Genomic DNA, 23,056 nt, shown 5'->3' on the forward strand with positions numbered 1-23,056 from the left:
GACAAGTTCAGTATGAAAACCCACCAACCTTCAGACAGTAACACAAACCCTTGAGCTTGTGATATTAATTCCTGCAAGAATACTAAGGATAACGACATTTCTCATCAGGTAGAAGGAGTCCGAGAAGGAGGGAGAACAATTAAGCTAAAGCTAGGAAATAAACAAGCAGTTCTGGCTGGACTATGAGCAAAGTACTGTGGATAGTTCTGGCCCCTGCATGTTATGTCAAACCTTGGTAGCTGCAGGTACCATATCTGCTTTCCTACACGCTGATACTGAAATAAGAGGCTGCAAAACTTAGATTTGCTTTTCTCTGTGGGGAGCGTAGTTAGCCTAGAACTCTTTCATTGCCAACATTAAAATAAATGTAATATATATTTTTTCAAGCTCACTGGGCAGTGAACACCACAGATACACGTGATCAAAAGGGAATTAAGCAAGTTAATTCAGTTGTCTCCCACCAGGCCCATTTTCATCAGCGGTGGCATTACAGCTTTTATATGTGATTATTTTTAGCATTAATAAGTAGAAGTAGGGCTGGTCTGTGGCAGGCGTGGGAGAGAGCACTGGACTTTATTACCTGCTTTGTTACACACTTCCTATTGAACCTTACTAAATTGCTCTGTCTCTGTGCTTACCTCACCTACGGAATATAATTCGTGTCACTCAGAAGCTTGCAGGGTTTGATTCAGCAACATTAGTGAAGTTCTTAGATGTTAAACCAGGGCAACCCCTTATGATTGTTTACAGAAAGCTTTTGCGGCAATTGGTAAACACTGGCTTGCTGTGCAGAGAGATGACCAGGTTCCTGGGACCTCAGCACACAGCCTGCCATTCTCCAGCTAAAAACCCACCAAAGCAGGGGAATAACCAGACAGGATTCCTGCTGCTCTATGCCCTGATACAGGCTCATTCCACTATTAAGGCCACAACAACATCCCCTTCCACCTCTCAGTCCTGATAATTACAATGATTCTTGGGAAAAGTATAATAAATCTAATCAGAGATGTGTGTCATGATAAGCAGTACCAGATGCTCCAGCATCCCCTTCCTTTAACCTTGTAATGTGTAATAAAAAGGAGCTTCTTTCTGCTATCTTGGCTAACGTTTTCTCAAGCCATAATCCATTTTATTACAGGAGAAGCTCCACCTTTACCCCTTTTCTCCTCCTCGTGCGTGAGACCCAAACAGCAGGTGAAGGCAGATGGGGGAAGCTGCTGTCTCCCAGCTGAAGGCAGCTTTCCCCCCGCCACTTTGCCCTAATTTACAGGGCACCGAGGAGGGACAAAACCTGCGCCCCCAACCCCCGCTGCGGGTGTTTGTTCCACGCCGGGACACGGGGCGATGGCCGCCACCTCGGGACCGGACGGTCCGTGAGGTGAGAACGGGAAAGGCCAACGAGCCAGCCCCCAGCTCCCCTCTTTCCCTTCCAGTCGCTCCCGGCTGGAACTATTTGTCCTCCTCAGCCTGTGGAGGCGCCGCGGGACGAGCTCCCCACGCAAGGGACTGCCCCTGCACCCACCGGCACCAGCGCTGCCCTCCCGCCGCCTCGGCATGGCCCCTGCGCATGCGCTCTCTCGTCTCCCTCCTCTTGGGTTATTCCACACTGCCCCTCAGAGGGGAGGGGTGCCTTAAAAAAATGCAAGTTTATCCTCCTCTATATCACCTTTAGGTAAATAGTAACGCTTCTGTCTCTGGTATAAAGCAGCTCTTTCGTTATTTTACAATGAGCCATAGTGCGTGTGGCTGACAGGCAGGGCGGGAATCTCTCCTTGGCATTTTGCCTCCCCCCCCCTCCCTCCCTGTGGATAGGTCGGTCCGGCTCGTCACCTTCCCCGCTCCGGAAGGGGCGGGGTGAGGCTGAGGGTCAGTGCGGGCGTTGGGTGCGCGCCGCGGGCTTTGGGCGAGCGGGGCGCGCGCTGGGCGGTTGTAGCTCGTCGCCTCAGCCGCCGGCCCCGCCATGCCGCCGCCGCCGGGCCAGACCCAGCTCCCGGACTGGGACGGCCTGAAGCTCCGAGTGCGGACCCTCATCGCCTCCCACCGCGTCATGATCTTCAGCAAGAGCTATTGCCCCTACTGCAATAAGGTGAGGGGGCGGCGGGAGTCACCTCGGCGCGCTCTCCTCCGCGGGCCTTCTGCTCGGGCCGGCAGCCGCCGGAACGGGGGTCGAGGGCGGGGGGGGGCTGTCGGAGCCGCTTCCCCTCGTCTCGCCGCGAGGAGGAGGCAGGCCTGGCAAGGCGAGAGACATCTGCCCTGAGGGCGTCCCGTCGCACGCCTGGCGGCCCGCCCCGGGCCGGGGGAAGTGCGCAAGGGGAAGAGGGCTGGAAAGCAGGCGTTGCGGGGATGCTGCTTCTTGCGACGGCACCCTTGGGGTTTAGAGCGTACAGGAGTAGTCCCGTATCCACCCCACTGAAGTTAAGCGCTGTGTGCCACCCCTTGGAAACTCCCGTATCGGGCTTGAAGTGAGGCAAAGATCCTAACTGGCGTCCTTGGTAGTTCTTTCCCTTTGCCACGCGAGCAGAGGAGTAGATGAATGTGTGGGAAGTTGCGCGCAGTGCGCTTGTTCCTCGGCTAAACAGCTTTTGTATCTGTTACTTGAAGATCAGGGTGCTGGATGTGTTGCTTTCTTAGTGAAAGTTTGAGCACCACGTTGGTGTTCAACTTTGTCCAGGTTACATCCCTGGGGAGGGATAAGTTGAGTTTTCCCCTCTTTTTAAATTTGAGGGAGAAGATTGACTCTATAGCAAGAGTGTAAGTTCTAAATGCTGGCCATAATGCGTATTTTAAAAAAAAAAACCCAAACACTATTGATTAATGGTGATGTTTAGAGAAAAATATTTTTCTAGCCCTGGTTATGCACCAATATCACAGGGTAGCTGTAGCTAGTGAGCCAGAGTCATTAAAGAAAAACAGGATCTTCATTAGAATTTTATGATACCATCCCATTATAGTCATAGCCCATACAGAATCTGGGTGTTTGTAGGCATTGTGATTCTTGCATGTTTACAAAGAGCATGTTATGAAATGCTAGGTAAACCTTATAGTACCATATTCGATGTAGCCATGGTGGAAAAACATAATTAGAACTGTGGGATCGAGTCCTAGTGTTCCTCAGTGGAACTGACAACCAGGAAGACACTCAGAAGCTGCGCTCCCACGTGTAGGTTAGGTTTAGTTCCTGTAGCTCTTGTGAGGGAGGAGATACTATGACCCTGTTGTAGAAAACGTAAATGAATATATCCTATCTCACTGGCAACTTAACTGAGGTTTTGGGAAAGGAGGCTTCTATGTATAAGAGAATAGGCAAAACCAATGCCTCTTCTCCAAGAATGTTTTGGCAGAAAGATAGTATAGCATAGTAGGCAGCTCAAATCCTTCTAAAATTTGCTTACTTACCAACTTACTCAGTGGAAGTTTTGGCTAATGAAGGGTTGGAGTCTTGCTCAAGTCTAATCCACTTGTCAAAAATGTTACCTTCTGTTGAAGAGAAATCCTTTTGTTGAGGACTTAAGTGCTGTCCATTGAGAAATGCTTAGTCGTGCCCATCTGTATTGCTGTGTGTGCTTTTAGTGATCATGATTGCTCAAGTGTTGATATGTGTGGCACTCAGTCCAGTGTTTTTGAGATCATACAATAGCATAGTAACTCTTTAAACCTTGCAACCTTTTCCTTCATCTATTTCTGGTATTGCAGTGGGGCTAGACTAACACAAGGAGCTTAAGGGAAAAATAGACTTGATTGTAGTCCAGTAATTAAATTCCAGATTAATGTTCTTTCCTGCATCTGTTCAGATCTTCTCTATTAGGCAGGATTACTTGCTTCAGGGAAACAATCAGCTATGAGGAATATTATCTTTATTGTCTTGGAAGGGGGAAGAATGAATATCGTGAGTAGGAGGGCCCTCTCTCATGGCCCTTTCTAGGAGGGAGAGTTGAAAGACCTGATATGAATCTTTGTGAAGGAACAAGTGATAAACTTGGCGGGAGTGGGGAGGAAGAGCTGATTGCTCTAGTAGGCAGATTTCCTTGGCTTACTTTCCCATTTGGAACAGAAGAGAAAGGGAATATAATGAAGAAAACATGTTGAAGAGGTATTTATTGCGGAGAGAGAATTAGAAGAAAGCTTATGACAGAAGGAAGCCACATGTGAGACATCAAGTGATGAAACAGAGAAAGACCTGCAACAGTATGAGTATGAACAACCCCTCCCACCAAAGACTTAGAAAATAGTGAAAGGAATGGGAGAACAATGGGTAATGCAGCATTCTTGCTAGCTGATCTAGTCTGTAGAATTAATGAAGTGGATATAATTTGACAACGTAGTTACAACTTGGGTACTTAGCCTGTAATCACATAGGTTTTTGAGTTCTTACAGACAGATATGAATAGTGTGCACTGTGTCTGTCTTTTACTGTGGATGGTTGTTAGTAATGTGCTTTTGGTAGGATTAATGGAAAAATGGATGAAGTTTAGCGCTAGTGCAGAGAATACTCATGCTCTAGAAGGACCTAATTTGGAGGGTGGGAAGAATTCTTTATTTCAAATGCAGGTAGCCATGGTGGAAGAAAATGAAGATTGTGCTTTCCTTCAGAAAAGCACTGCAAATAAATTCTCTAAATGAATTAAGTAGTTGATTCTGTTCAGTTTAGCTAGTAGTGTGACTAGGCAATTGTGCAGTTCTTTTTCTGCAAATGCAATTTATTGTTCAATTGCTTTAGCAAGGCAGTAGTGGAGAGGGGGTGGTGTTAGAATGACTTCCTTGTCATAACTTAACTTGACTGTTCTTTAGTTCCTTACCACCCTGAAAAGATTTAATATTAAGTAAGATAGAAATGCATAAAGAAAACATAGGGTTTTAGCATGAAAAATTGCCAATTCTGAACACTGTGATATGTTGAAATTATTTTAAGAGCAACAACTGTGGTTTCCTAGAAGTTGCTGGTTATTCTAGTTATATGTTACGCTATTACCGATTACATTCTGTATCCACAGGGGTTTCTGGTCAATTCAGCTCTAGCTATTATAGAATGTTAGCTGATATGTGCAACAGCAGACCTAGGACGTACCATTATTACTTAACTTTACTGTATGAAGCTTATTTCCAACCTGCTTAGCTACCCTATGACAGAAAGTATCTCCAGGAAGAGTTTTGTAAAGTGTTAGATAATTTCTCTGAAACTGAGAAATTGGTCTACTGTTTAATAATATCTGGAAATATTTCTAGTCTCTCTTTTTATGAAAACTGGAAGGATTTAGTAGGTAAATAAGGCCATTGCACTGGTCAGAAGGGAAGTAAATGGTTGTATCAGTGACCATATAACCTAGTATCCCATCCCAGACACTTGTTGGAGAAATTACATTTCTAGGATTGGGGTATAAGGAAGGAAATTTCCTAGTATGTCACTGAAGTTTCCAGCACTGTGTGGCTCAAGAATTTCTTGACCTGAGTTTGTATTAGTTTTGTTGAGTTAAAAGTTTTCAATGGATCTTTCTTTCATTAGTTGGTCTAATAGCTGTTGATCTCCTTTTAATTTTGGCTTTTAAAATGTCAGGTGGCAGTAAGTTCTCTGGTTTGTTTATTGCATGGAAAGTTTACTTCCTTTTAATTTCAAAATTGTTTTCTGGTAGATGCAGTTGTTGCTGTTTGCTCCAGTGAGTATTTCTCAGAAATCATTTCCTGTTCACCTTATCTAGATATTACTCATGATTAGTGTGTGTTATCTTTCTACTCCTCCTAATAATTTTCTTTTCCAAACTGAAATAATCTATTATCTCTTGCCTGTATTGAAGATTTCGTAACTGATCATATACTTGTTACTTTTCTTTCTTTCTGTTTCATTAGCACAACACAAGTATGATCTATTCATAAGTATAAAGTGCCATAGCTATTTCTAATTAGGATGCTGACACTTGTCTGATTTTTTTTTTTTGTCTACTCCATATCTTCAGTAGAGAATAAAGGTTGCCTAAATTCATTGTCTTAAATCTGTCCTTTCTTGAGTGTAATCCTTTCTTGTTCTACTAATGTTCTCTCTACTGTCCTCACCTCTGCCAGCTGCTGTTACAATATTTTAGCAGTTTTTTAAAAAAACAAAACACGGATGGAAACTTGTCTGTTACCCTGCTGCTTTGCTGCAAACTAAACCAGCAGCCAAATAGCTAATTTTGTGACTTCCCTCCACATTCTTAGCTTATGCTTCATAGTAGCAATCCCTTTAAGCTTAGCTTTTTAGATCTTTCATGGCATTCAGCTTGGGCTTTGTAACAGCAGTTGCAGAGCAGGAGGTCTGGAACAGTTCCACTGCTGTTTGACCTTGATTCAGTCCATAGCCATAGTCATTCCAGTAAGCAAGCCAGAAGGGAATGGTGAGTTTAGGACAAAAGTTTTTAGGGCCACCTAGATGGTTAGAGGACTGGAGCACAGGATGTGTGAAGAAGGAGCTCAGTTTGTTCAATCTTGAGAAGGCTAAGGAGGGATTTTAGTTGCTGTCTTCAGCTACCAAGTGGGAAGACAACCAGAGTTGCAGAGTGAAAAGACAAGGGCCAATAAATACAAGTTGCAACAAGAGATACTCCAGTGAGATAAAATGGAAATTCTTTACTGTGAGGATTGTCAAACATTGGAACAGCCCAGAGAGGTTATGGTACCTCTGTCCTAGTAGATATACAGAACTGGAGTGGGCAGTGCTTGTGCGACTTGATCAACGTTCACATTTGGCCCTGCCTTGAGCAGGGAGTTGGATCAGATGACCTCCAAAGGTCCCTTAGAACTTAAATTATTCTATAATTGTAGAACTAATGTAATCAGTTATACAAGCAGAGCTTATTTTTGTATATTATGGTTGATATATGATGTGGTAAGAAACTTACCGTGTAGGTGGTACAGAATACAAAAGCTTTATGTTTGTCTGCATAAAGCTGAAACTCAGTAGAAAGCACTGGAATACTCAGCCTTTGGCATAGTAACAGCATTGATCACAGCAACATTAAAAACATTTTATTCATCGTGTGTTTGACATCTTTAAGCTTATTAGATGTGACTCAACTTACTCTTAGTGAAGTGCTGTCAATAAATTTGAGGTTCATCAGAAAGCTGGTTGTAAAAGATTTCTTCTGAATTGGCAGCAAGTTAGCGTGCTTCGCTGTTCAGGCTCCATGCTGGCAAGTGGATCCATCACACAGACATTTAGTGCTTCTTGCTAGAGCTGTTTTCACATCCAGATAGTTATGATTAAAGCAGATTTTTTTTTTATGCATTGCCTTACAATGTCTATTAGCACGGGTAAGCCTGCAAATTATATTTCAAGGAGTAAATATTGCCATATGTAATACTGCATCCTGTGTCATGAGGTATGGTGTTGTCCATATGGAAGGACAGTTCACAGTTTCAATACTGCCAGTTTAACAAATGATGTTACTGTAAAAATCTCAGTTCTAAAAGGCTACCTGATTTGAGTCTGATAATGGTACACTCTATCCATCCAGAACTGATGTTAGAAAAACACCCAGAACTCTGTCGGGGGGAAGGGGGCATGGTGGGCAGTAAATCTCAAACAAGTTGTCATTTAGGATGTTTGTTGTTTTTTTTCTTTTTAAGACTAGGCTTGTTTATAGAGTTCTTTTATTTATTGCTGACTTCTGTATGCATGAAATGTGTTTCTAGGACATGTTCTAGTGATACTGTACCTGAGTTTGTTCATGGCAATGCAGGAGAAAAGCAGCCTTTTAATGACCAACCATCTTCAGAATGCTTCTTCCGCTTAACAGAGAAGAATAGCAATTTAAAAGGTTAAAAAATGTAACTGTTACATTCTGATATTAACTCCCTCAGTATTTCACAAGCAAGATGAGACTGATTTAGTAAAACAATGGCAAACAAGTTAGAACCACTCCTGCCTGATCCTGAAGGCTGAGGCAGATGTTGTTAAAAAGCAAACCAAGAATCGGAGCTGGAAAAAAGTTCAAGAGATCATCTAGTCTTGTCCCGTGCCTCAGGGTAGCAGAAGCTGTAGTTCAAACACTTTTGACATGTACTTTGAAGCCACTCACTGATGAAGATTGTCATCTACCTAGGCAATACATTCCAGTGTCTTGCTGTTAGGAAAAACTTTTCCTAAAGTCTAATCTCAATCTCTTGATGCAGTTCAAGACCATTAGTTCTTATTCCATCCACCACTGCTTCTTTTCTTCCTTGAGGTAGTCAATTATTTATTTAAACACAGCTATTTCTTTCCTCATCTTTTTTATGTTAAACCCAACTCATTAACTCCTTACAGTAACTGTTCCATGCTTGTTCTAAAACTTTTCTGAAGTACAGCAACCAGAAGTGAATTCAGGGCTGGTAGGCATGAGCTGTCCTAGTGCTGAGTACACTTGGGGAGTATTACCTTTTCTGGAGCTTTTTATAATGCACTCTTTTTTTCTTCTTTTTTTTTTAATTTACTTGACAGTGTTTTGTTTTTCATGTTATCCTCTACTCCTGTTTTTTTTTCTTTCTTTCCTTAGTACTATCAGGGAATCTGGCTGCTACTTTATTTCTCTTCTTGATGTTTTTCCATATGGCAGTTATTCTCATGGCTTGTGGTCTCTGTCAGAGATGGAGAAGTCTGCAGCTAAGCAAATTCTATATAGAAACTTTTCTTAAGGTAATGAAACTTATTGGAAGGTTGCTGTGATGTGGGATGCTTAATCTGAGTGCCGTTAAATAGCCTGGGTTTAAGTGAGGAACATACAAAACGTAGAAGTAGTGCCAAACTTTACCAAAACCATGTAGAGCTAGGCCCTTGAAGCATAATAACTGAGGCTTAAAAGTTACCTTTGTATGTCCAACAATCAAGTGTTGACACCCTGAGCTGTGTGTCAGATCTTGTGAAACCTTTGCATTGGCATTGTGTCTGTTTCTGTTGTAGGTGAAAGAACTTTTCCGTTCTATGCATGTGGAGTACTATGCTTTGGAACTTGATGTAACTGGTAAGTAGAAGAAAGAAAATCTATCACATGCTGCTTAATGTAACTAAAAATGGGTGACTGCATGACTCCTTAAGCTGTCTTGAACTAACTGGAGGATAAATAAAACAATTCAAATCAGTTTTAATATATGCAGAGATAAAAGCAATTATGCTTCAATGTGGATTTTAATACAGGATGTGTTTTTAATACAGCTGAAGGCTTTGACTCTTTCTGTACAAATCATCAACTGATAGAGGGTGTGAGATTTGATTTTTCTCTGAGGAGCTCTGTCTTTTGGGGGAAGAGCCTGTGGAATTTTTCTCCTACCTCAGGTTCTTATGTGGCCTTAGATGAATTGTTAATGTTTGACTTGATATATGGGTGACCTTTATAGGGAAAGTTGCTGAGTCATTGGAACGAAGGGTAAATTCCAGTACCTTGGCTGTTACTAGTTTGACGTTGTTGGTTTTTTTAAAGCCCAAGCTGCTTTAGTTTTAGTACACGTGTAGTGCTTTATGCATACATGTATGTAATGCATGTAGCTTTTAATGTAGTTTTAAGAAGAAGTAGTTTCTAACATAATTCTTAGTAAATTCTTAATTGCACTGTTGGTAAGCTGTTGAATATGTATTATCAATTTTCTTCTGTACAAAGCTTAGTTTCCAATGCTTTTTTAAAGTGCTAATGCTTTTTTGAAGTGTTTGTGCCTAAACAGTGTTTGGGAAAAATGTACTTATTTATTGATCAATAGCATCTCTTCTTACTTATTTTTAATTTTTATTAAAGTTGTGATATTGTGAACTAATTATACCCCAAGATATGTAAAGTACAATGCACAGTCATTTTTTTTCTGTAATACTCCTAATTGATAATGTATTTCCCTCGCATTTGTTCTGATTACTGATACTAAGTAGATACGATCTTGGAGTAAAAAGATTTTAGTCAAAGTGATTACTAAATTTTCCTTCCCACTTTTACTGCTGGACAACTGTTGAGAGATCCAAACTGAGCCTGTGTGTAGGTGCTGATGATTCAGGTGACAGGTCAGGTCGGGCAATGCTAATCTTAAGCCTGGAAGGTTTAAGACAGTGTGATGGGTAGAAAAGGTCTGAAGGTAGCCTTAGGGTAAGTAGAAGAGCATGTTCATTCTTCCCATCCCCATATTTTCATAATACAAAGCCACTGGGCAAAACTACGTGCGCTTACACAGAACATACTCCAAAACCAGGCAGTTCTCATGAAAGAAAAGCTGACTGTATGATCTTTTGTGATATCTGGAAAATTATTTTTGTGTAGTACCAAGTGTGACACTGTCAGGAAGAGACTGATAAGAGTCCAGGATATACAGGGACTAAACTCTATTGCTACAACTTTACTCCATTCTGTAGAATTATGGCTTGAAGCACCAATTTATTCTTGGTATTTAAGCATGCTCTTCTGAGAAGTGGTTTCTGAAGACTTGCTTATGTTCAGGAAGTCTACAAATGTGATGCTTATAATAGAATTGTTTTCTTGGCAGGCCTACACTATATTGCAGTCCAAACCTTTAATGCTTCAGTTGTCTTAAACACTCCCTTCTTGAAAATTGTTCTATCATGTACCTCTTTCTTTTATTCTTAGCTGATGGACCCAGTATTCAGCAAGTGTTAGCAGAGCTAACTAATCAGAGGACAGTGCCTAATGTATTTGTGAATGGAACTCACATAGGTGGCTGTGATTCAACTTACCAGGTAACTTTTATTTAAAATCAGCTGGAAATTGACAAGACTACAGAGTGAATTTGCTGTTTGATCATAATTAAATTTTGTGGGACATGCTAGACTGGACGATCTAGGGCAGAAAGGGCAATGTCACTCAGTTTTTGTTTGCTCAGAAATGTGCATGGTAATTTCTTTTTTTTTTTTTTTTTTTTTTTTTTAACTCTCCCAGGCTTATCATGATGGATCACTGCAGAAACTTCTTGGGGACAGCAAAGATACAGAACCTTATGATTATGACCTCATTATTATTGGTGGTGGCTCAGGTGGACTTGCGTGTTCTAAGGTATGATGTGAAAATTGCATTAAAGAACAGGTTGTATATGAAAATTCTTCAAAAGTTAGTCTCTATTAATCACAGTAGTATGAAACAGTCTATATTTTGATGATTGTTACCGTTCAACTTGTTAATTAATGAATCAGTAGTAGTCTAGTAATATGCTCACTTACGAGATCGTGGTCTGTGTGGACCAGTTTCTAGCCAATGTTTATTCAGGTCTCGATCCTAATAATAGGTTTTAGGTTCCTGGCTGAGGGTGGAACTAGAAGTTTAAGTATCTGCTCTTCATGTGTAGTACACAGGCACTGTAACACTTGCAAACAGTAATCTGGAAAACTTAAGGGCTACTTGTGAAGTACTTTGACTGTTTAGGATTCAGGATCATCAGTCACCTAAAATGAAGTGCTTTCAGCTGTTGTCTCAAGGAACTGGTTCGCTTTTTAGTTCTATTTCTAGCTGCTTTTTCAGAAATGGTAATAGATATTGTGTACCTCTTAAACAGTTAGCTGTTGTTCAGAGTGCCTCGGGACCTAAGGTGTGGATTCAGTTTTCTCTTCTACCTGGGGAATTTGAACACAGGCTTCCCACCTCTGTCAGGTATCCTAACTGTCAGTTTATGGTTATTCTTGACAGCGTTGGCAATTGCTGTACAACAATGCAGCAACACAACAGTGCAACTTTCACTAGATAAATATAAGGCAGGCAGAAGAAGGTGACAACTGAATTCTTGAATTGGCCAGTTGGACATTTTCAGAATGCTCCAGATCTTCCTTCACAGTGCCTTCTGGGACATCAGTTATACACTTGGTGATAATTACCAAACTGTTCAGAGTGGGACAAGTCAGGTATTCACAGAATACAAGATAGTTGACTAAACCATGCTTGAGCCAGGATTGTGCAGGAGTTCTTAAACAGATTTGAGACACCTAAAGATTTGATCCAAGCCCTTGAAAGATCAAGCAATGGGTAGATTCAGTCAAGTGCCTGGTAATTCCTTGGATAGAGTATTGTAGGGTTATTCAGGTTGGAATGGACATTAGGAGGATGTCTAGTCTAAGCTTCTGCTCCAAGCAGGGTCAACTGTGAGGTCAAACAAGATTATGCAGGACCTCGTTCATTGGGGCCTTGAAAATAGCCAGGGGTGGGGATGGCACAGCCTTCCTGGGAAACCTGTTTCACTGCTTGAGTGTCCTCATGGTGTGAAAGTTCCTTATATCCAGTCTGAAACTATCTTGTTTCAACTTACGGCCATTGTCTTTTGTCCCTCTGCTACTCACCAGTGTGAACAGCCTGGCAGAGTCATCTTAATGACTTTCTCGTAGTTAATGGAAAGTTGCTCTTGGGTTCCCTCCAAATCCACCTTTTCTTCAGACTGAATGTGTCAAATTCCCTCACCCTTCTCATAGGGCGTGTGCTCCAGCCCCCTGAGCATCTTGGTGGTCCTCCATTGAATTGTCTCCAGTTTATTAATGTCATTTTTTTTTTTCATTCATTCATGAGCATGCCAAGTCAGTCCTGCCCTCCTCAGAGAAAAGGAGAGCTAACAGCATAAACATTTCTTTGGGTGAGGTAGAAGAAGATCACAGGCTGATAAGCCTATCTCATACCCTCTTCAGATCATGGCTTTTGACAATGTGGGATGATACTGATGCAGCATTGAACATAAGCATCCATTCAAAGTTTGGAGGAAAGTAATAGTTTTTGAGGTATTTAAATTTTTGTCTAGTGAAGGAGGTGGAAGAGCCATATGTGATAATGACACTAAGTAGCAAATGAGCCTTCTATTAATGCTAAGTATACCGTGACTGTAAATGAGCAGACAGGCTTTCTTGGTCAGGCAAAAGTTCAGTAATGCTGACTTGTCTCTCTGTCTTTTATAGGAAGCTGCTGCCTTGGGAAAGAAAGTAATGGTATTAGATTATGTTGTTCCAACGCCTCTTGGAACCTCATGGGGTAGGCTTCAGTTAACTTGTATTTTATGAAGTTTGAGTGCCAGTGATACATACTGAATTGTTAGATATTATGGATTTGTATTCTTAGAAATTGTGGCTGAATTCCTGTAATTCTGGAACACAGATAATAAAGGAGTTGTTTTCCTGGCATGCCTGCTTTTCTGGACAGTTATTTGTGTTTTGTGCATTTCTAACTCTCAGTTCTTTGTCAAATGTTGTTCTAGTTCTGTTCACTTCCAAATTGTGTCAGGGTAGTGTGTCTGCATGTTCACGTTCTCATGCTTGGGGGGGGGGGGGGGGGGGGGGGAGGTTGCCTTTTAGTTCTAGTTCTATTTCATGGACAACTGACCTAGGCTACCCCTAGAACAGTATGGCTATGCATGCCTCACCTTTCCATAATTAAAGATAGCTGCTGTCTGACCTTATTAATGCTATTGGCAGTTGAGAATGAGTGAGGAACTTCATTCATCAAGCTTTATTGAGTCAAGGTATGAATGTGCTTTCATAGCCAAGATTTCAAACAAATACATATTTCAAATTCCACATAATAGGTGATACTGAAGCCTACGAACTCTGGGCTTTTTGCCTTGCTTACTTGCCAATCTGACTAAAATCTGAAGTACTGTGGAGTAAGTATCCTGGGTCTATGTTTAAGACAACATGCTGTACCCTTAGTGGTTCAGTGAGTCAAGTAACCTCTTAAACTGAATACAAACTTGTAAGCTTAGTGTGTTCGTTGTATTTTAAAATGTCTCTTACAACAGAAATTTCATGTTTCTCGTGTGGCTATAGCAAACATCACCAACTGATATATGGGTGATTATACAAAGCACATGATAGGAAAAGCATAAATAATATGGTTCTTTCCATCTTAGGACTTGGTGGAACGTGTGTAAATGTCGGTTGCATTCCTAAGAAGCTAATGCATCAAGCAGCACTTCTCGGTCAGGCACTGCAAGATTCAAGGAAATACGGGTGGCAGTATGAAGAGCAAGGTTAGTAAGAACACAGAGGACAGACCAAAGCAGTGTACAGATGAGACTCTGAGCTTAAGATTGTTCTTGTACTTTGGGCTTAGTAAAATAGAGGCAGAGTTCAGTAGTTTTCTTGGGTGAATCAGAAGGCATCCTCCTCCTTGAGTCATAGGAACCTTTAGGGTTGAAAGCTCATTGTGTTTTGTTCCCTGAAAAAAATGAATCTGAATTAAATGAAAGAACTTCTAGAATGGGCTTATTTCAGATAGTAACAAGTCAGGTAAATATTAGCATAGTAGAACAAGTCTTTAATATGTATCCTCATTACTGATTATAATGTTGTTTTCTTAGCATGATGTACCATGAATAAGACTTAAGTTTTTCTTTAACAGTTCATTGCACTTTGATATCTTTAAATATGAAATTAATGTCTTGTTTCAGTTAAACACAACTGGGAGATCATGGTAGAAGCAATTCAAAACTACATTGGTTCTTTAAACTGGGGATATCGAGTGTCCTTAAGAGAGAAGTCTGTGACATACCTCAATTCATATGGAGAATTCATTGAACCACACAAAATTAAGGTATGTGCTTTGTTTAAAACACTTAGTTGGGAGGGAAAACTCATGTTCTAAAACTGCCTTTTAAAATCCAAAAAGGAAAAGGCTTAATCTTGACATTGCCAACTTAAGTCAACTGAAGTTAAAAACTCATTTGTGAAATAAGTTATTGATTCAAATTATTATTGCACTTTAGTACATGCCACAGTGTTTGCAAACCTAGTAACTGTTATGTAAGAGTGATGTGGATATCTGTAAACTTATGTCTTGCATGAATAGAGTAAGGTGGTCTTGGTTGCTAACTTCATGACTGATGTCAGCAGCTGGGGGGGTGGGGGGAAGGAAAAAAAACTTCAGCTGTATGATTTTGCCACTTGGAAAATCTTCATACTAAAGCATAAAAACTATTGAAATTAAATTCAGATGAAGCTCTTAAGTAACAGCGCTGCTAGAACCTTATGCTGTATCAGCATAAGAATTATACTGTCAGTTTTGCAAGACAAAACGTGTGCTGGCAATCTTGCTGTATGTGATCATATTGTAGCAAGGTTAACTTAGAAGTGCATATTGAAGACAACTGTTTGTTCAGTGTGTGTAATTGTCTGTTTTCAATATGAGTTTATGAAGGCTGAACTACATGAGTTTCAAACCAAGAGACCAGCACCGAAAAGATAGTAGTATGCTCAACTTATCTACCAACTGTTCTAGTGTCCAGATATGCAGGTCATCTACTTAAGTGTCCTTAGTCTATAAATGAAGTAGTAGAACAGAAAGACTTTCAGCAGGAGGTTGGACTAGATGACCTCCTGAGATCCCTTCCAACCTGAATTACCTGATGACTTGATGGGGAGGAAGTTTAGCTTCATCTGTGTTGGAAAATAACTAAAGAGCGAGAGTGAAGGTCAGATTTTGAGAGATGCATTGGCAAGATGAAATTTCCCAAGACCAAGGGCCTCTAGAGGTCAAATTAGTTTGAATTCATTTAAGGTTGTGTCTTAGGCCCTCTGAAATCATGTAACTAGATACTTTTTTTTTTTTAATTTCTACATTATCCTAAGAGCTAATTGATGATATTCTGCCACTAGCATTCTGTTGGCCTTTTATTGGAAGTGGGGGGCAGGGTGGGGCTTAATTTGTTGTGGCTTTTTATAGCTTGAAAGTGAAGTTGTTATGAACAATCTAAATGAGTAGTTGAAACGGCAGGATTCAAAGAGTAAATCACTTTAAGTGCTCTAACTAATGTGAGAAAAGCCTGATAGTTTGTAGTTTAAACCTGTTGTTCTTCAGTGACCTGCATGGCTTCTCTAAATGCATTAGTTCTTGTTTGAAACTGCTTGTTCTTGATTCGTAGACATACTCACAATATTTAAGGGGAGGATTACATATTTTTTTTTTCATTTTATCTTAAAACCTGTTCCTATGATAAAGACTTTCTTAACTGTGTCTATATAAACAGGCAACTAATAGAAAAGGACAAGTAACCTATCACACAGCAGAGACTTTTGTCCTGGCAACAGGAGAAAGGCCTAGATATCTGGGTGTCCCTGGAGATAAAGAATACTGTATTACAAGGTGAGATGAAAAGGCATAATAGACTGACCTTTGTCTGCTCTAGTGTTTGCAAAGACAAACAAGCTTGTTTTGAAAGAACCTTGTAACTTACACTTCCTTTCTTTTTAGTGATGACCTCTTCTCCCTGCCTTACTGCCCTGGCAAAACTCTAGTTGTGGGTGCTTCCTACGTGGCTCTAGAGTGTGCAGGATTTCTTGCTGGTCTAGGTCTAGATGTCACAGTGATGGTGCGTTCTATACTTCTTCGGGGCTTTGACCAAGAAATGGCAGAAAGAGTAGGTGCTCACATGGAAACACATGGCGTAAAGTTCATCCGGAAGTTTGTACCTGTTCAGGCAAGTGCTTTCTTTAGGTTTCTTCTCTCCATGCAAAATTACTTTAAACACCACGTGTAGAATGTATGTGCTGTCTGGGAAGGCTTTGGCTCTGTACAGGAATAAATGTTTTATGAGATTAAGCTGGTTTTAGTGCTGAATGATAGATTGGTAGGTCAAGATTTGAAGTGACAATGTAAGTGAGCTCTGCTGCTTAAGGTCATTCTAAAGTTACAAATATTTATACAGGTTGAACAGCTGGAGGAAGGCATGCCTGGACGACTGAAAGTGACAGCAAAGTCTACTGAGGGACCAGAAATCTTTGAAGAAGAATATAACACTGTAAGTGTTTCTGGATTTGAAATAACTGAATATAGCAGCACATGAAAATGCATTAAAATGCTTTAAAAGTTGTTCAGGAAAAAAATAAAGGGAAATCTTGTTTGCAAAATTGTTCACATAAATTACTGACAGAAAAAAAAACATGAAAATTCAATATTTGTCTTCAGTTGAGCCCTGTCAGCAGAATGGGTGAAACTTTACATGCCTGGGATTTAGTTCATCTGAACAGTGTTGTTGCTTCTATTTTTGTTCTGATACTAATGTTTTGCTGTTTGTTGCATCTCTGAAACAAGTTGCACGTGGAGGAGCCTTAACTGTTTGTGGCTCTTTCAAACAATTTTGGAAAAGTCACTTCAATCATTTGCTTCACAGTTTTTTCAGAAAAAGACCAAAGGGAGTGTTATGCTGATTATGTTTTTCTTGCATAAAATTATTGCATTTAATTTTGTTGTTTTAGGTTTTGATAGCCATTGGTCGTGATGCATGTACCAGAAACATTGGTTTAGAGACAATTGGTGTCAAAATCAATGAGAAGTGAGTATTGCTCAACTCCTTTAAACCACACTGAATGTAGTGATATTTTTAAAGAGGTTAAAAAAAAAAAAAAAACAACCTAATGATACTGATGCTTTTTTTTTTTTAAATCCTCACTCTTACACCTGGCAATTATGTGAACCTTTAAAACGTTTTCTCTCCTGGATTTGAGCACTGTTGTCTGTTAACTCTATTTCTTTAACAAGTATTTTGTAAAAACTATTCTGATTTAATGCCTATGCGTTAATACCGACTGTGCTTAAGGAATAGATTAATATATTTGCTTTATTTACTTAGAAACTACAGTTTAATATTCTCTTAAATTAAATGTTTTATTCAGCTCATGTGGCAAGTTAGTCTAGGGATTTTAAGAGGCAGCAAACTACTCGCTTCCTACAGATTTAACTTTTTTCTTGTTTCTCCCTGGTGTCAGTGCAAAACTGGTACAAAGGAAGGGCTGGATTATGTTGTGCAGGAGAAAGAAAAATTAAGATCAGGTTGCAGCAGACAGCTTACTAAGCCAACTTAAATATGTGAGTGATGATGCAGCTCTTTTTTCCCCATAGGGAAAATGTATATTGCAAGCTGTATAATAATCAAGTAAAAGATCATAAGTCCAAAGATGTTTTGAGTAACTTCATTGTCATCAAACATGTACTGTTGCTTAGGTCAAAACTGGCCCACTGAATACTGACTTCAGCCATGTGTCAGAGTTTGAGGTAATTGATGCTCTGAAGAGTTTGTGGTTGAAGAAAAAAGGCATAAGCATATTTAATAAAAAGTGCACAGCAGTTAGAGTAACATTGTTGTAGCAGAACTTCTCCCCTCTGTTTTTTGCTGAGCTTTAAGGAAGGCTATAGTACTGAACTCTATTCTGTTCTCTGTTTGTTTTAAAGGAATGGGAAAGTACCTGTAAATGATGAAGAACAAACCAATGTGCCTTATGTTTATGCTATTGGAGATATATTGGATGGAAAGCTTGAACTTACTCCAGTTGCCATTCAAGCAGGGAAACTGTTAGCCCGCAGGCTTTATGGTGGTAGTTCCACAAAGGTAAAGCTATAAGAATACAACTTCAACTTATTTCTATGCTTTTTGCCTCAAAATTGCAATAACACAAGTTGATTTGTCCATTTGACTGTAGGCACTGCAAGGGTTTTGTAAAAACAAAAAAAGTGCTAATACAACTTTTCCTGTTATTACTGTATAGAACTTGCATAGTCTAAATATAAATTTTGTTTTTTTATTTTTAGTGTGATTATATCAATGTACCAACGACAGTGTTTACTCCTTTAGAGTATGGCAGCTGTGGGTTAGCTGAAGAAAGAGCCATAGAAGAATTTGGAAAGCAAAACTTGGAGGTGAGAGCACTCAAGACTTGTTTAACTTGTAGCTTGAGAATGTTTTTCTTGGGCCTTGCTGCTTTACACTCAAGGCATAGTGTTAAAACAAGATTAGAAGGTTAGCTAGATAGGTCTTTGATCATGGAAGTGTTGTCATCTTGTTAGCAAGGTATTGGACTTTTAGAAATCCAGGATCTGACCTGATAATGTTAGAATTGTGCATAGCTATTTGCATGCTGCGGAGAAGCATTTGACTTCAGGAGGCCAAACTCAGGTTGCAAAACTGTAGGTGGTTTTTTTGTTGTCGTGAATTAAATACTTTACCGCTGAAGTATACCAAACTCCTGGGATGAACTGTTTATTTTCTGCTTGTTTGCTGTAGTTGAATTGGGAATTAATTTCTTCGTGACCTTTCCTTATGGCTATAGGAGTATCGGGCATAACTTCCCTGTTTTATGGTAATTTCTGGCTTCTGCACTTCTCTGAAGAGTTTCATTAAAGCTGTTTGCTTGCCTTGTGTTTAACTCCTTACATCTTTCAAATAAACTTGGCATTATTTAGCTTCTGCTGTTAACTGTTTTGCAGAATAGGTTTAAACTTACAGTAACTAGATATTTTGTACTACTAAAGCACTTCTCTATCTGGAAGTATGATCTTAAAATGCTGTGTCTTATAGCTGTTGCTGTTTTAATCAAGTGTTTAAATCAGGGGTGCATGGTTTGAGTCAAGTTGTCCTCTGCTGACTTCTGGAGGATGGACTGCTTGGGCCGGGGTGGGGGGGGGAACAAAAATCATTGTCTTGTCTAGTATATGTTATAAAAATCTAGTGTGTTAAATGTCAAACCACCTATTTGTAAAGGCACTAAAAATTAGAATTATGTCTGACTGAATTAATTCATCCAACTCGAATGCTCTTCCTGTCATTCTCCCAGGTTTATCACAGTTTGTTCTGGCCACTTGAATGGACAGTACCAGGCAGAGATAACAATACCTGTTATGCAAAGATTATCTGCAGTAAACGTGACAATGTAAGTAGCAAGCTGAAATGGATACGCTGAGTGTATTCTTGAAATTTCTTTTTAGACCAGCCAAAAGAGTAGTATCTTTTATTTGGCCTGCCAGCCTGAGGCCAGCTCTACCCATTCTGTTAATGTAAGTATTTAAGAGGTCTAAGCAATTTGGAGAGAGCTGATTGGTTTGGTTTGGGTTTTTTTGGTAGAACAGCTGTTTGAACAAGTGGTAGCTTTATACATTATGAAACTTCATCCTGAGTTCCTATTTAAGGATAGATTTGTGCAGAGATTTGCAAGGGTTTTTCTTCCAAGTGGGTTTTGAGCAACTGTACTATCTGGTGTCTTGCTTTAGGTTTCTGGACCTTGTGGGTTTTGTGCTTTATAAAGTGCAGAGTTTTGTATGTTTAGCAGAAACTTGGAAAACATGTGGTTGGTCCTAGAAAACTGATGAGAAATGGGAATTTCTAGTAATCAATAGGTTCTTATTGTTGCAAAAAATAAGTACCAATGCTGTCTGGTATTTTTCCCCCAAACTATCTGGAAGAACAGACAAACAAAGGGAGATTTTTTTGGTGTTTAAAAATACTTTGGAAAGAAGGGATGATATGAGGAAACAGCATGGCTTTTAAGCTAAGAGGAAGTAAACTTACTCTTTTCCTTCTTAGCCCACCTAACCCTTTCTCAAAGTCTGCAGAAAGGCTCAAAGTTCTGCTTTTATTGGAGCCTCATTGGAAATAATCTAAATTCAAAGAACACAGTGGAAGAAAGGACTTTATTTAGATTTCTATGTGAAAGGCTTTTTTCCTAGGATGCTGGAGGACAATGTAAGGTAAATTAGTGTGTTTAAATTGCTCGTATTATGAGGAATTTGTATCCTGTCTTGTAAATCATGGCCAGACCTGGGCTAGCACATTTCTGAAGGTATAGGAACATCCTGGGGAAATGTTTTAAAACATTGTTTGTGTCCCTCTTGATAAACCAATTAATGAAGCAAATTTAAGCAAACCACACCCATTTTTAACTTGTTTTTATAGCCTACCACCATCACTCTGGATCTTGCTACAGAGACAGGTTGCTCAAAATTCAAGCCTGTAATGTTTTCATTTTCCTTCTTGTTAACTGCTTGGGGAGGAAAGGAGCAGAGAGTGAAGCTCTTCAATATCAGATTTTTAACAAACAATATAAACAGGTCCTCTGACCTAATTTCAGTGTAGAAAAATAATTTTAAATCTGAACATACTAAATGTACTTTATATCTATAAAATCATAAAAACAGCTGACAGAACTGTTTAGTTTTGGGCAGTATCCTTGAATTAGTGCCATGCAATGATTTTAAAACTCATTCATTCTGCTATAACGGACTGAAAAGAATTGCAGAACTATATTCGGAATAGTTAATTTTTGGTGAAGACTCTGATATTCACCTGCTTGCATAACATGTTTTTAGTGTAGTGGGAGTTACATATTAGACCTTTTGTTAAACTTTACCTAGTACTAACTGCTGTTTTGCTCTCACTTGTCTTAAAGAATCGTGTGATAGGATTTCATGTTCTTGGACCTAATGCTGGTGAAGTTACCCAAGGTTTTGCTGCTGCAATAAAATGTGGTCTGACCAAAGAATTACTTGATGAAACAATTGGTATCCATCCAACTTGTGGAGAGGTAAGGGAGGGGGAGGGTACAGCTTGATTTTAAAACCTGCTTTTGAAGATGGTTACCTAGATGCAAGGAAAGAATACTACATTGTATTTTATGATATTTATTTAGTATTTGCTTAACTTCTAACCATAAGATACTGATATGTGATAGAAAATGTGTTAATTGTGCACTGCAGCTTGTTTTCCATTGTAACAGTTCAAAGAAATCTAGTATTGTTACTTTACAAGAGGAGACCAGTAGCCATGTGAATGATAATACAGAGGAACAGTAAATAAGCTGGTTTTTTGGTGTCTTACAGGTGTTCACTACAATGGATATTACAAAATCTTCAGGACAAGACATCACTCAAAGGGGCTGCTGAGGTTAAACCTGCTGTTTTACATGTTTTCATGTTGTGCACACTTGGTTCTGTGGAAGCCCTAATACATCCAACCGCTTTGGCAGCAAAATAAACATTTGCATCAGTACCACTGTATGTGCTGCAGCTGGGAGCGGTGCCTTTGTGAGGCTTCCTCAGTAAATAGTGTGTTGCAAATGGAAACAGTAATACAGCAGGGAAATCTCGAATGGTGAATCCTGACTTTGCTTGGAATCAGCACTACTGTGCTTTTTTGACGTTCTGGCTCGGAACCTTATTGTGAGGTGAGCTATGACTGATGGCTGCCATGCAAGGTTGGGAGATCTCTTTGTTTTGTCAGATGACTGAACTCCTCCTGAAGGAAATTCTTAAGTTGCACAAATTTTAAAGCTAATGCTTCTAGGCTCCAATGTCTTGTACAAATGCCTGAGATAGAGGACAAATATATAATTGAATGATTCTTGCCAACAGTTTACAGTTGACTGATTTATCTTTCGTGATGCATTTTTTTTTTTACTTAATTGTATATTCAGTTAAGGCAAGATGGCACAAATACGATGTAGTGTTGAGCAGTGCAGTTCAAGCACTAGTCTCTCACCTCAACCAGTCTAAAACTTCAAAGTAATCTAAGACATCGCTGTTGTTCACGTTCATAGTTGTTTGACCTCAGGTGACATCATGTCTTTAAGATAAAATTTAAATTGTAGGCATCTTGTGTGTCAGGGTTGAAGAGCATATGTGCAAGATCTTGTCACTTGCCACTCTTATGTGGAGTATTGAAGTCTTGGAAGAGCAGGGTTTGAGAGTAACCTGTCCCACTAATACCGTAGGTGCCTGCCCATGATGGTAATAAGCGTTGTATGGAATTTCTTTGAAGCATGTGTTGCAGCAGAGAACAATGGCTTGGTGTGCTGTCATGCTGTGTGTAGTGTTGTGTACAGTCAGTACTCTGAAGCTTTCTTCCACCCCTAGCATTCTGCTCTGGGGGAACTGTGCTTGAATTTGACTCTTAGTTTTGTCCAAAGAGATGTTTTGAAAGACTGTTCTGAACATTGTATGATAGTAAACAGTTTTTAACTATTTAATCTATGATGTACCATGGAATTTGAAGTTCAATAAACAATGCATACAACACTTTGTGGTGTCTGACCTCATGGTTTGTGTTATTGCATGCTTGAGATTTTATTGTGCTTCAATTACACTGGTTATCACATGCAGTACTAAAACCTCTATAGACTTGTGCACGTTGTAATCTTTCAAATGGAGAAACAAGTTGTCTTGTCACATATAGGGGCTTGCTCAAGAAATCTAGCATGCTTCTATTTCAGTATGCAGAATTCTCTCTGTTCAGAGAGAACAATATTATACCACTTCTGTATACTCCAGAAGATCCTAAATACATATGTTGTAGTGTTTAACCACAACACAGCTGGAAGATGCTCAGCAGAATC

The 23,056-nt window shown here is 39.7% G+C and overlaps 1 protein-coding gene across 1 annotated transcript; it reads left to right on the forward strand.

Annotated features, from left to right (window-relative positions):
- Positions 1–1,856: 1,856 nt before the first annotated feature.
- Positions 1,857–22,739, forward strand: TXNRD3 (thioredoxin reductase 3). Its single transcript, XM_029995983.2, has 16 exons — positions 1,857–2,086; positions 8,909–8,969; positions 10,569–10,678; positions 10,878–10,991; positions 12,866–12,938; positions 13,813–13,932; positions 14,353–14,495; positions 15,928–16,043; positions 16,152–16,377; positions 16,606–16,698; positions 17,156–17,232; positions 18,129–18,285; positions 18,486–18,593; positions 19,508–19,603; positions 21,116–21,250; positions 21,546–22,739. The coding sequence occupies exons 1-16, from the start codon at positions 1,961–1,963 to the stop codon at positions 21,606–21,608; spliced, it is 1,818 nt and encodes a 605-aa protein (XP_029851843.1). The 5' UTR covers positions 1,857–1,960; the 3' UTR covers positions 21,609–22,739.
- The last annotated feature ends 317 nt before the right edge of the window (positions 22,740–23,056 follow it).

The sequence above is a fragment of the Aquila chrysaetos genome, chromosome 20, assembly GCF_900496995.4.
Source record: "Aquila chrysaetos chrysaetos chromosome 20, bAquChr1.4, whole genome shotgun sequence".
NCBI classification, from domain to species: Eukaryota; Metazoa; Chordata; class Aves; order Accipitriformes; family Accipitridae; genus Aquila; species Aquila chrysaetos.